This window comes from Colletes latitarsis, chromosome 7 (genome assembly GCF_051014445.1).
Source record: "Colletes latitarsis isolate SP2378_abdomen chromosome 7, iyColLati1, whole genome shotgun sequence".
Taxonomy (NCBI): domain Eukaryota; kingdom Metazoa; phylum Arthropoda; class Insecta; order Hymenoptera; family Colletidae; genus Colletes; species Colletes latitarsis.
Window position 1 is genome coordinate 11,586,207 of NC_135140.1, and position 13,735 is coordinate 11,599,941.

At 32.0% G+C, this 13,735-nt stretch overlaps 1 protein-coding gene across 1 annotated transcript; it reads right to left on the reverse strand.

Moving 5' to 3' along the window:
* Positions 1–66: 66 nt before the first annotated feature.
* Positions 67–13,613, reverse strand: LOC143343495 (putative inorganic phosphate cotransporter). The gene is made up of 8 exons (XM_076768465.1): positions 13,485–13,613; positions 8,873–9,003; positions 6,581–6,881; positions 4,072–4,328; positions 1,805–1,954; positions 1,210–1,584; positions 975–1,135; positions 67–901 (listed from the first exon to the last, which is right to left on the reverse strand). The coding sequence occupies exons 1-8, from the start codon at positions 13,549–13,551 to the stop codon at positions 868–870; spliced, it is 1,476 nt and encodes a 491-aa protein (XP_076624580.1). The 5' UTR covers positions 13,552–13,613; the 3' UTR covers positions 67–867.
* Between the last annotated feature and the right edge of the window lie 122 nt (positions 13,614–13,735).

The following is a 13,735-nucleotide window of genomic DNA, read 5'->3' on the forward strand; positions in this document are numbered from 1 at the left end:
TTAAAAAGAGATTAATTTTCTTGTAAATAATTATACAAAAACCTTGCATACAGTCATGACGATATCTTTTGCTACGATTTGCGCACTCGCTGTGCTCATTTTTATTTTTCAAGCATTGAAATGAAATCCTCGTAATTATAACTCTATCACAAACAATAGTATTAACAGGATTATATAAAAGTTGTAACATTATTATTATATATAACGGCACACGTATTATACAGGCTTTTCCAGTTTTTTTTACACTTTGTTTCTGTTTGTTTATAAGTAACGTTTTATACAACTTCGATATAACTTAAAGCTACCAGCAGGAAATTACGATAAATGGTATTACTAATTTTAATCAATTTGCCTTTAGTAAATCTTTAAAAAAATGAAAAATATCCCAAGTACTAATGCAGGTTTCTGATATTTACATAAATAGTAAAAAATGGTACAAATTGAAGTCACAGTTTGACACGTGTAAGGAAATTATTCTGACTTTACAGTTCAAAATTAATCTCTTCTATGGTAAAAATTATACCATTTGTACTTGTAAAATAGAATAAAATGTAGTAATATCAAGTTTCTTTTCCTTAAATGACACATTGTGTCCACTATTATCGTAACAACAACGTTATTATAAGTTATTGTACTAATTTATGACAATATTAATCATCAATTTGTCACATTTCGAATGTTATAGTTCATGACATGTGTTACCAACAAATAGACGCTACTATAAATAAAAATCATTTCTGAAAAAAAATAGTTGAAGAAAACTAGTAAAAAACACCTTAGCTCGTAGATCTTCTTAAAATTAATTGATCGAAATCGACAGTCACGCGTGTAGTTTTACCCGTTCTTGTTCGTCTATTTATCTGCTTCTCATTTTGCCAACATAAAGCTCTTTCCACATATTCTGCTTGAATTCTTAACATTAAAATATATTCTACTTTCGCAAGAAATAGCATATTCGCGTCGAATGTATTTACACTGTCGTAGATTCTTTCCTACTGTACTTCCGATTTTTTACAACACTGTAATTGTTCCACGGTTGAACTTCACCTTGACCAAAGATGATAAAAATTAAATTTCCCACAAAGTAGACTATAGCAGACAAATAAAATACGTAACTCCATTGCTTCACATTCGACTAAAAAAAAAAGAAAGAAAACGTATATTATTATCAACTTAACAAGTAAGTTTAATTTTAACAATTAAACGTACCTCATTAGGAACGATCATACCGCAAACAAGCGGTGCAATTATTGCAATTACAGACGCAATGCAATTTGTAATAGACATCATTGTGCCGGCAAAGTTCGGACTTAGATCAATGTGATTGATCTGAAATCCACAAAGAGATCCAGCGTTTAATCCTACGGCTACTACGAGAATGGTCACAGCCGCCGGAGCATTGTGAACTGGCATAGCTGCAAGACCGACCAAAGCTATAGCTGGTCCCCAGTGAGCGATAGTGTTGCACACTTTCCTGGCTACTCCCCTAGAAACACCTTTCTTCAAAGCATAATCACACAACCAGCTCACTGGAAAACTTAAGATCCACATCGTCAGATAAGGAAGAGCCGCTATTAGGCCATTCTGTAAAACAGAAATTCGTAAGAATCCTCAAAGAGTATGCAAAGAAAATAGCTGAAACTTCATTAATGTATTAATAATAATAAATGAAAAAATGTTTAAATATCTTTAGGATTTGAAAAGGTACCGAAAATAATTGCTGCAAAATATTCGCAAACTAGAGTTAAGCGAAACTTATATTGTAAGAGAAGCAATTATTTTCTCTGGAATTTTTCTAACTTACCTTTTCGATGTCGAACCCTAAAACGGCGTTCATGTAAATTGGCATTTCGGTGATAAGAGTCCAGTATCCCCAATTTTGACCACAATGGACGATTATAAGGGCCCACATCGGCACCGAAGTAAAAATCGCTTTCCATGGTGTTCTTTGCGTCTGTTGATAGATATAATGATAATACTTTTATAACAAAATTGGCTAACTAATAACAAAAATACAGGGTGCTCGGCCACTCCTAGAAAAAATTTTAATGAAAGATTTTAGAGGCCAAAATAAGACGACAATCAAGAATATCAATTTCTTGATTGACGCTTCGTTAAAAAGTTATTAAAAAATTAAATTAAAAAATTTCAAATCATTCTGAAAAAATTATTTTTAGTTGCAGAAGTCAATTACAATCATTTTTGGTCAATAGACATACCCTCGAAATCCTACGCACTTTCGAGTAAGAAATTCATTACTGAAAATATAATGTCTGATCATAACTATCTATTACCCTAAAAATTGAAAAGTTTCAAATCTTTCTGGAAAAAATATTTTTAGTTGCGGGGGTCGATTACAATCAGTTTTGGTCAATACACGTATCCTCGAAAACCTACGCACTTTCGAGAAAAAAATTCTTTACCGAAAATATAATTTCTGACCAGAAATGCTACCTCGAAATTTCATGTGAATCTTTAAAATGTCATAACTCCTGAACGGATTGGACGATTTTAATGTTTAAAAAAGCAAACTACGCGTATTTTAATAAAGAATATGTAGAAATTGCAAAAATGTTCGAAAAGTTCTTCCTTAACCCCGTAAACTAAGAAAAACCACATAAAAGTGGTCCAATTTTCAAACAGCCATAACTCTTACAATAGTGAATATATTTGAATGAAACTTTTTTCTGAAGTAGAACTCATGGGTACCTACAAAAAAGTATTAGTCAACTTTTCTGTAGGGCGTCAAACAAAATTACTAAAAATGAAAAACAAATTTTTAAGAAAAATCGACAGGGGGTAGGTGCCTAAATTTTTCGGCGAAAAAAAAAATTTCGAATCGTCCTAAAAAAATTATTTCTAGGTTCTGGGGTCAAATACAATCATTTTTGGTGAATACACATACCCCCGAAATCCTACGCATTTTTGAGAAAAAAATTCGAGAATGTGTGAAATTTTTCGAAAAAATTAAAAAATCTCAAATCGTTCTGGAAAAATTATTTTCGGTTACGGGGGTGAATTACAATAATTTTTGGTGAATAGACCTACCCCCGAAATCCTACTCACTTTCGAGAAAAAAATTCAGTACGGACGGAACCTTAAATATTAATAACATTTTAACGAAGCCTTCATCAACAAATTGGTATTCTTGATTTTCGTCTTATTTTGGCCCCTAGAATCTCCCATTAAAATTTTTTCCCAGGGGTGGCTGAACACCCTGTATATTTGTTATTAGTTAATCAGTTTTGTTATAATTTGGTATAAATAAACTTGGTACATGTGTTCATTTATAATAAAAAAATTACAAAACTTTAAATGCATTATCACACTTCCAACACACTAGACGAAACAAAACTGACGAAATATCAACGGAAGAAACATCCGAATGTTTGGTTCTATAGTTATGAAATAGTAACAAATCAGTTTTCTGTAATTCATTTTTTTAGAATAAATATAATTCACGGTTTCTAAAGAAACATAAATTGTTAACGTGAACAAGAATATATATGAAATTGAAAATTTTAGGGTAGTTTTATAATTATAACACGCAGTGTATTAGTTTGTCTTTGTTTTTTTAATAATCGAAATATTAGGTACGTGCAAAAGTTTTGATGGATTTTCGATAAACATCTCTATCAGCACGTTTCGTTTAAAATAATAGATAATCTATTAAAATTCTTTGTATGGAAGGCAATGAACTATTGTCAATTGTTATTTAGAACTAAATGGTGCTTTGAATTGACAATTTTGTTTGAAAATTAATATCGAAGATGGACAGTGATAAAGTAGAGAAATCAACATTAAAAATACTGTGAAAAAGAAACTTTTACCTGAAGAATAAACCCCGCTCTCAATAATTATATTTTGGTAAATTCAATGAAGGAAAATCCACGAAATTTTACGGACAAGATTGCTAATATTAATGAAACATAATTGATTAAATTAATTATGCTCTATAAAATAACGCCATTTCTTCGGTTATACTAAAACTTTTCCAGGGACCAAAGCACTACTATTAATTGACTGTAAACTAAAAACATAATAATATTATTTCAGAGAGAAAATTTTTACCTTTTCGCGATCTAGCATTTCCTTTTCCTCGGCACTCATTAAGTTATGCTCTATGTATACTCTTTCCTTCTCCGTTATTCGCGGATGTTGGGACGGACTATCGAAACCATAAATATAGAATAAGATGCTCCAAAATACAGCTAGAACGCCGAAAACATAAAATACGGATGGCCAACCAGAACTCGATGCCGCTAAAAATCCAGAAATTGGAAAGCAAATCACAGTACCGAACTGTGCTCCAGCATAAGCAAATGCTCCTACAACAAACAAGCAATCGAATTTGACAGATCATTGTCGCAAACAGTATGAAACGTAATTTGAAATTAACCCCTTGACGCTCATATTTTTCGGGTTAACCAAGAATGATCAGTTCTCTTTATTGGATTTGTTTCTAAAAATGCGGTTTTTGTTACTTACAATGTTGTATCCAACGTATAATTTGAAAGAAAACAAATATTATCATCCCTTAAACCATTAGATTAAACAAATATCGTTTTTCAAAGCAGTCAGACTCGGGCATGAACGTTAAGGGGTTAACCGATTAACTCCACAAAAGGAAACGAAAAGAAATTAATGAAATAACACACATTCTTAAGGTTTCCTTTAGTATTTAAATGTTTCTTTATAAATGTATAGTATTGAGCACAATTATTTAGAAAATTTATTTCAAATATAAAAAGTTATGTATCAATTGAGTGCTTTGTCACTAAATTTTAAAAAGTTCAAAAAGTGGAGTCAAATTATTTTTTCCTAGTGAAATAGTCTGAAATAGATAATCTTGCGAACTGTACTCAATAAAAATTCGAGAAAGGTCTATAAAAGACTAGCACCATAATTAATATGAATATTCTTCGAAAATTGAGTCCTATCTGGTGCTTGTTAATGTCGTATTTGATTTTAGGTCGCATGTAGTTACTATAAGCACATTTATTGTGTGTTTGTAAGGACAAAATAATGCGTGATACAATGTGGGAAATTCCACAATCGGTCATGTGTTGAGTATATTGTATTCGCCACTGTAAATTATGAGTGGGTGAACACAAGCGAGAGTCATAATCTATATTACGATGTCTATTAAGATATCGCAATAATAATTCTTCGTTGTCAAACTTAATCTAATCGCTAAAAATTGCGTTGATTGCAAATTCCTTTGTTACGCGTTATCCCTGCAATATCTTTTATAGAATTTTTTTCTTACAGAAACCAAGTCACAAACTTTTAGAAACTTTGTCTATTAAGGAGATGTCAAAATGATTTTATGGTGAACAAATAAGTTGAAAATGTAGGATAAAATTGGGTATACGAGGCTTTGTCTCATTCGTACTTCAAAAATTTTCAGATTAAATTATCTCAAAAACGAAAGCTCGAACAAAGAAATTTTATTCTATGTTTTTGATTTGTTTCTTCAGGTTGAAGAAAGTCCCCCTTGTAAGTTTACTGAAGTACCTGCACATACAAGCATACTCAAAGATATCAACATATAAAAATATTCAGTTTCTTCAAAAAAATATACAATGTGTTATCATTCTGTCGATGAGTATGCTCGATGCAAAAATATATCGACGCATTCCACTCACACTCGAATGACACGATAAACAATACTCTTATAAATCGACATTTGTGCTCTTCCTAATTGAAAAACTGTCTTCTTACTACAAGATTGTACTCACTAAATTTGAGTTTGGAGTACATTTATTCTTATCACAAAATCTTATTTTATCTTTTCGAAAAGATATCATGAAACGATTCCCTTGTTTTATAAATTAAGAAAATCTTTTTGGAATTTCACAAAAAAGTCTATAATAGTCTTAAAATATTGAATAAGATATAGTCATAATATAGCTAGGGTTAACTATTAATTCTACTTGTAGATTTCATTATTTTCTATTTTCTAAATAATTATTTATTTACATGCGACAGACCGTGCATAAGGCAGTTGACCCATTAATCGATCAGTTTCATAAATAGTAAAATTTTAGTTTGAAAATTTGCTTTAGGAGAAAAACAAATCAATACTGATTACCATATACAGTGTCGTAAACGTGTTAAACACTTGCAAAATAATACAAAACATGTGTTAATCGACAAATGCTCCCGACCTCTTATTATTAAAAATTAGTTTTCAAGTGTAGATGTATGTTTTAAAATCTTTTATGATATTAAAGGTAATATTAAAGGTAGTATTTTAGTATCAAAAGTAGTCTTCCGTTAAAAGAATCGACATCCGTCAGTAAGTGATCGACCATCAGGTCAACTACCCTTAAGAGCCGGTCATTTGAAAATTTTGACTTACGACTGAGTCCAGATTGGTGCAACATGCTACGTAGTGTGCTTGTTAAGATGGGTGTACATTTTTAATAAAAATCCAAGAGTGCAGACGGAAGTCTGTAACACGTAACAAAATAATATTTAACTGTATTCGTTGCATCAGCCTGGCCGCAGATGCGTAATTAGCCGTGTCGTAGGGCAGAGTAATTATCAGAAGATTACTATTTTAAAGGATTCTCACCGAGTCGTGCTCTCTCGGAAGGTGGTGCCCATTTTGAAAGGAGGGTATGTATACAGGGCAAAAGGCAACTCTGAAAGGCGCCCATGCCCACCCTACAGAAACAGACCGTGATCAGGTTGCCATAATACGCAGCAGTCGGTATTAGAATATTCAAAACACCGCAAACCAGCATTCCACAACTGAGCAGCTTTTGAGCACTCCATGTTTTTGCCAAGTAACCACTCGGTATTTGCATTACTGTGTAACCCCAAAAGAACGCACTCAGAATCTGCGACTTCTCATTTTGGTCCCAATCAAACACCTAATCGCAACAATAACAATCGTTATAGATACTCTGCGAATTTCATGACTCATACAGTTAAGGACAAAATTAAGTGGACAGATGATGAAAATGAATATCAATGAAATTTAATTACTATAGCATCATAATTACAGGTTTAACCTTTATGTAACATTTATCTTTCTAGTATACAAGTTGTTCGGCCATCTCTGGGAAAAATTTTAATGGGAGATTCTAGAGGCCAAAATAAGACGACAATCAAGAATATCAATTTCTTGATTGACGCTTCGTTAAAAAGTTATTAAGAAATTAAATTAAAAAATTTCAAATCATTCTGAAAAAATTATTTTTAGTTGTAGAGGACAATTACAATTATTTTTGGTCAATAGACATACCCTCGAAATCTTACGCAGTTTCGAGTAAAAAATTCATTACTGAAAATATAATGTCTGATCATAACTGTCTGTTACCCTGAAAATTGAAAAGTTTCAAATCTTTCTGGAAAAAATATTTTTAGTTGCGGGGGTCGATTACAATCAGTTTTGGTCAATACACGTACCCTTGAAATCCTACGCACTTTCGAGAAAAAAATTCTTTACCGAAAATATAATTTCTGACCAGAAATGCTACCTCGAAATTTCATGCGAATCTTTAAAATGTCATAACTCCTGAACGGATTGGACGATTTTAATGTTTAAAAAAGCAAACTACGCGTATTTTAATGAAGAATATGTAGAAATTGCAAAAATGTTCGAAAAGTTCTTCCTGAACCCCGTAAACTAAGTAAAACCACATAAAAGTGGTCCAATTTTCAAACAGCCATAACTTCTACAATTGTGAATATATTTTAATGAAACTTTTTTCTGAAGTAGAGCTCATGGGTACCTACCAAAAAGTATTAGACAACTTTTCTGTAGGGCGTCAAACAAAATTATTAAAAATGAAAAACGAATTTTTAAGAAAAATTGACAGGGGGGTGCCTAAATTTTTCGGCAAAAAAAAAAATTTTCAAATCGTTCTTAAAAAAATATTTTTGACTGCAGGGGTCAATTACAATATTTTTTAGTCAATACACATACCCCCGAAATCCTACGCATTTTTGAAAAAAAAATTCCGGATGGTGGACAAATTTTTTCATTGCCCTCTTACTTCTGTCTCTCAGTGATTGTTTGATTTTTTGTTTAAACCTAATTTGAGCTTACACCGATTGTTAATATTTATTTGATTAAATTTCATTGATATCCTTTTTCATCATCTGTCCACTTATGTTTATCCATGACTGTATGTCGATCAATTTTTCTTCATCCACAGTACCAGACAAAAAATTGCAACTTTAAATAAAGCATCTATAGATATAAGAAACATTATTTGCTTGGATATTAATATTAAAAAATTGTTAAGGGCAAAATAGAAACAAAAGAGATGATTTATTTTGTATGAAAAATATTAAGCCAGTAAAGTAAATAAGTGTCTTATATTTTTGTAAGAACTGTTTCATACAGCAGCTCAAACAAAATCGGTAGATTATACTTCGAGATTTGTTTCTTAGTGCGAGTGTTCATTTAACGGTAGCATTTTTACACACAAAACGTATTTCTCTAATTGGCTTGTAAAAAAGCGATACAAAAGATATTACAAAATCAATAAAGCAAATATGCATTCATTTTACTTGGCGATAAAATTGAAGTATTTATCGAACGACAAGATTAATTTTATCTTTACAATACAAGCGACTGTAATATCTTTTGGCTGTAAAATCAATCTCAGTAATTTGTTTGATTGCCCTACAATAGAGGATAAATTCTTTTACGAAAACATTGAAAAATCGATAGAACATTTTCACTAAACTTTTTGTATATTTAAAGTCTCATCAAGGAAAAATAATTTCTTTTAGCCATTTCACCAAAGTCGTGAATCGTCCCCTACAATTTTTCAATATTGATATTAAAACAAACAATATGTATTGTATCTATAAACGTTTTGTTTGAAGTTACAAATTTACAAAAATTTACCTTATGGTCATGGCTGCTAGAATTTTGCGTCATTGCGACTATAGCTTCGGACATGCTCACTCGAAGACAATATCCGATGATCATTCCCATGAAGCATAGAAAAACCTGCAAATGTCTGATTCCAAGTAGCTCTGAAATAATAGAATTTTCTGTTTAACAAAAATACATTCGCTATATAAATAAAATAATTAATAATATCGTTTTTAATTCTTTTTATCAGCTTCATTTCAAAACGATCGTTCAAATTAAGGGTGGAATTCTGTCGATTTCTTTGTTTTTCATCAATTTCATTCCAATCTTTAGCAATATTTCTCACGAGACCTTCTATGATTTTAAACACGTTTATCCTGAAAAAGTTACATCCTCGTGGAATTTCACTTATTACATATCTATTTTGGTTTAAAATAGTTAAGGTTCCTAAAAAATAGCCTTAGGAAAATTAGGGGCTTCTCTGTGTTCCCAAAATGAAAATAAAAAATATAAATAAGGTTTTCTAACATTTATCGTGTTGCCTTTATTTCAACAGTCCATGAACTTTATTGCAAAATACACAAGACCACGCAAGGTAAAAAGTGAAAGAAGCAATCCGAGTGCGACAAATGCACATATTTGATAACATTTATTGGGGTGTAAAATAGATTATGGCATCCTAATAGGTGAGCCCTGGTTCGGTGATCGATTGAAAACGTGATAGTAATAAATAATGTTTATAAAAACATGTGTCCTAGCCTTGCTCTCGATTCTTTGATAAATGAACGATAACGCAAAGAACAACTACCGAGTAGTTGTATAAATTATTATCGTATCGCATTCTACACTGTATACTAGGTGGAACAAATATAACGACTCTTTTTACACGGTGAAAGCGTACCGTGTAAAAAAAGTGATGCAAATACTGATTAACGGAAATATATAAAATATGTTTTAAAGGATGCAAATTTATAAATTCTTGTTATACAGTGTCGGGCTAGTTGAGTAACTTGTCTACTTTTGGCGATAGAAAGAAATGTATGTTTATCAAGGTCATATTTTCCAAACTCGAAATCATTTTAGAGCTGTCACGTATCTTAAAACACGTCGATGACCTGGAGAAAACTGTCTTTCTCATTGTCTGTTTTAAATACCAAAAATATTTAAGACGTTCTGCAAATCTTTATAATCACTCTGGCAATTTCCATTGCCAATAAGTCATTAGGTGACCGCGCAGCTATGTACGTATTCCCACATTTATAAGAATTTGATATGTATGTAAATCGTGTCATCCTCGTGCTATCACTCGTCGGTTATTTTACAAAAATGAAAACAAAACGTTTTTACAAATTCACGGTACTAGTATTGCACAATTACATAAGTATGTTTATCAACATATTGGTATACCATGTGTTCGTATAAATAGATAAACTTTCTGCATTCGTGATATATGATCGTGTATATTGAATATAGACGCATGTATCTTCGAGTTATCGGGGATCTCGTAGATTTAGATATACTATGTTACCCTGGACTGTAAGATACTGTATTCGAAAGCGACGCAAGTTAACATTATCTCTCGCATTTTTTTATGGATTTATGTATCCGTTTACGCGTCATTTAACTGTCTGATTTTAACAATACAGCCGACTGAAATACATCGCTCGTAAAAACAAAAAATTATCGTGTAAACAAATCCATAGTAAAAAAGCAATTTTCTATTAAAATTACTGTATAATGCTTCCTAATGGGTATATTTCTAATAAAAAATTTTACTAATAGAATATAAAGATATCATTTATCTAGGGAATTGAAACGATTACTTAAATAAAACAATATAACGAGAAATGAAAAGAATACTTTGCACTTTGTTAGTAACTAAAAGTTCACAATTTAACAGAAATCAATAAGTCGCAATAATTCCTTTATACTATTTTAAACAAAGATAATGTGTTTATTTAATTTTTTTATATAGAATTCATTTGAAGGTATAAAAGAAAAAATTATTTTGTACGTTCGACGAAACGTGCGTAAAGATATAAAAGATATTTTTAAGTTTCAAAATTGCACAATGTCTGACGAAAAATGAACACAATTTTATGGCATTTTAAAGTCAACACATCCCAACAATATTGTAATGGAAATTTCATAGAACGTACTATTCCAATAGGGATCAAAGGGTTAAACATAAAGTTTCACTTAAATCCATTCAGCCGTTTAGACACTTGTCAACAAACTAAATGTATTATTTAAATTTTAATCGTTTCAGGCAATTTTTTAGTTATTGACCAAAGTTAGTTATTGATCGTTGAAAATTTCTGTTCATAATTTACGTGATTATTTTATTTATTTAATTGGATTGCTCGCTTCTCGAGCAGTAATGCTTGACGCATTAAAAACGCGATCTATCGTCGCCGATCGTATAAAAAAAAAATTCCGCCATGACATTTTTCCATCTGCAAAGATGTCCTCGACGTTCCTTCAAATTACAATGTGAAATATACGCCTGACCCTATTTTTACACGGTGAAAGAGTATCGTGTAAAAAACAATCGAGCAACTATACACTGATTTATTATTTTATAGGACTCCTATCGATATTGTCTAAAATTTACAAGCACATATCTAAAGTTCGTTCATTGTAAACAATTTAAAAAAAAAAATGAAAGATGATCATGTGATCACTATGGGAAATCGACGAGTTAAACAAATTTATTTTAACGATCGAAACATGTTCGTGGCGTGCGTTGAGCACGCTTTTTCATAGAAAAAAAGTTCCTTTTTTTCGAAATTCGTTCCGCGTTGTAGGAATCTTATAAATTGGAGGGGGCACGATTTAGAAAAAGAGATTGTAAAAGAAATAAAGAGCAATAATAAAGCCGTACGATGTTGCGCAAATACGTATTTATCTATAGCGTTATACGAAATCGCGTTACCCGACACTCCAATCTCACGCAAATAAGAATACAAGCTAAAGAAACAGAAAGAGAGAGACGAATAAAAGTGATACGAGCTAGAGAGAGAGAGAGAGAGAGAGAGAGAGAGAGAGAGAGAGAGCGCATAGACGATGCCAGTGGTTGCTTGTGTGTATCTACCGCGCTATACGAAACCACGTTATACAAGGTCTATTGCAATTTTTTTGACCGTGTTGTACGAGTACCGCGCTGTGCACTCATTTAGCATAATCAAAAGTGAACAAATTTTATTCACGAATAAGGAATAAAAATTTTCAAATCGCCCGTAAACTAACTTTTATCTACGTTTGTAAATTAAGTCATAGATTTATTAAATCGACACCCAGGCGAACGAAACCATAGACAAAAGCTAGTTCACGGATAAATTTTTCTATTCGTTATTCAAAATTGTTCGAAGCTAATAAAAATCCAACGATTTTATTTCACTCCCTGGAAATTAGCCAAACAAAACATTATCGTACGTTTAAACCAATTAATGGCGTCGAAAATTTGTATTATGTGTTGTCGATAGCACGCGATAGTGTTTCGATATCGTTATCACCAAAACACTATTTAGTCGCTGCTTCTGCGTTCTGATGAGAAATATTTTGAGAAAATTGGTAAATATTGCTTATATCGTCTTATCGTTCCTTCGTTTTAAATGGTCATTCAAATATTGCAAATATCACAAAGACCGCGGCTCATTTTCGCAATTTAACTACGTTTTTGGAATACAAAATACTTCCTATCTACTTCTCGTGTTGTTATCATTTTCACAATAAACACGTGCCTAACACTGGTATGAGTAATTTCAGTTATCAGAATTAACTAATTTAAAAAAAGTTTCCGGGTACTTATCCAGTTCTAGTCTTTACACTTCGCAAGTTTTATAGTTTGCAGACCAATTTTCACACACATTGTCCAATATTTTTAGTAAGATTTGGAAGTCGGAGAATAGTTCTTCGCATATGGGTTTCAAGACATTGTTTGTATCATCGTTTACGATTAACCAGAGACTTCGTTGCAACGAAGTATCGTTGCCGCGCCATTGATTTTTCTTCTTCGATGAGCAGCTACCACTTTTATATTTTTGAATAAAGCAATTATCACGAATGAAAACGAGACTAAATTCTATATTATTAAAAGAATTTTTAGAAATCGCTCGATATAAATCATTTTAACGTATACGTACCTATTTAATAGAATGATTTCTAATTCGTACCGTACCGATCACGTTCAAATTTTCACGTTTCATTTCCCCAGTGATCGATATAATTCGATCATATTTTTTATCGAATTATGCAAAATTATACTTGCTTTCAAGCTGTTCGCGAACACAAATTTAGTCCTGAATGCTACATCGCGTACCGTATATAAAAAAAAAACATTATATAACAATTTTGTCGCTTTTCCTTATAATTTAATTGCGTGCACGAGACGTTACGGATACATATACATGTGCGAACTTGAAAGAGAACAGTATAAAACGTATTGCTCTTTAGATGCTTATATTTACTAGAGTTTTTAAATTACATGCAATTGAATCTCATTATCGAGCTTCGAAACTCGCTCTTCGCTTCGCGACGCTCTTTAAACCGGATGGGAAATATGTACAATTAATTGTCTAAATTGACTCGATACGAACGTCGAACCTCAGTTACCGATCTGTCGAAAAAGTTAATGAAATACCTGAGAGCCTCGTCGACTTCCTTTCGAAGGCATCTTCCACATCCTCCTCCTTGTTCGCGGCCGTCATTTCTAACGCTGTCAAACACAGACTGTTCAAATTCTAATCTCTTACTCGATATTACCTATATCATACACGCGCCCCACCGACATCGACACCGTCTTCTCCTTTCCTTCTACGTCCGTATCTCACTCCTTCCCAATTAGGTTCCTACTATACAACAACACGCATCGTGATTTAATTGTTAGAATTA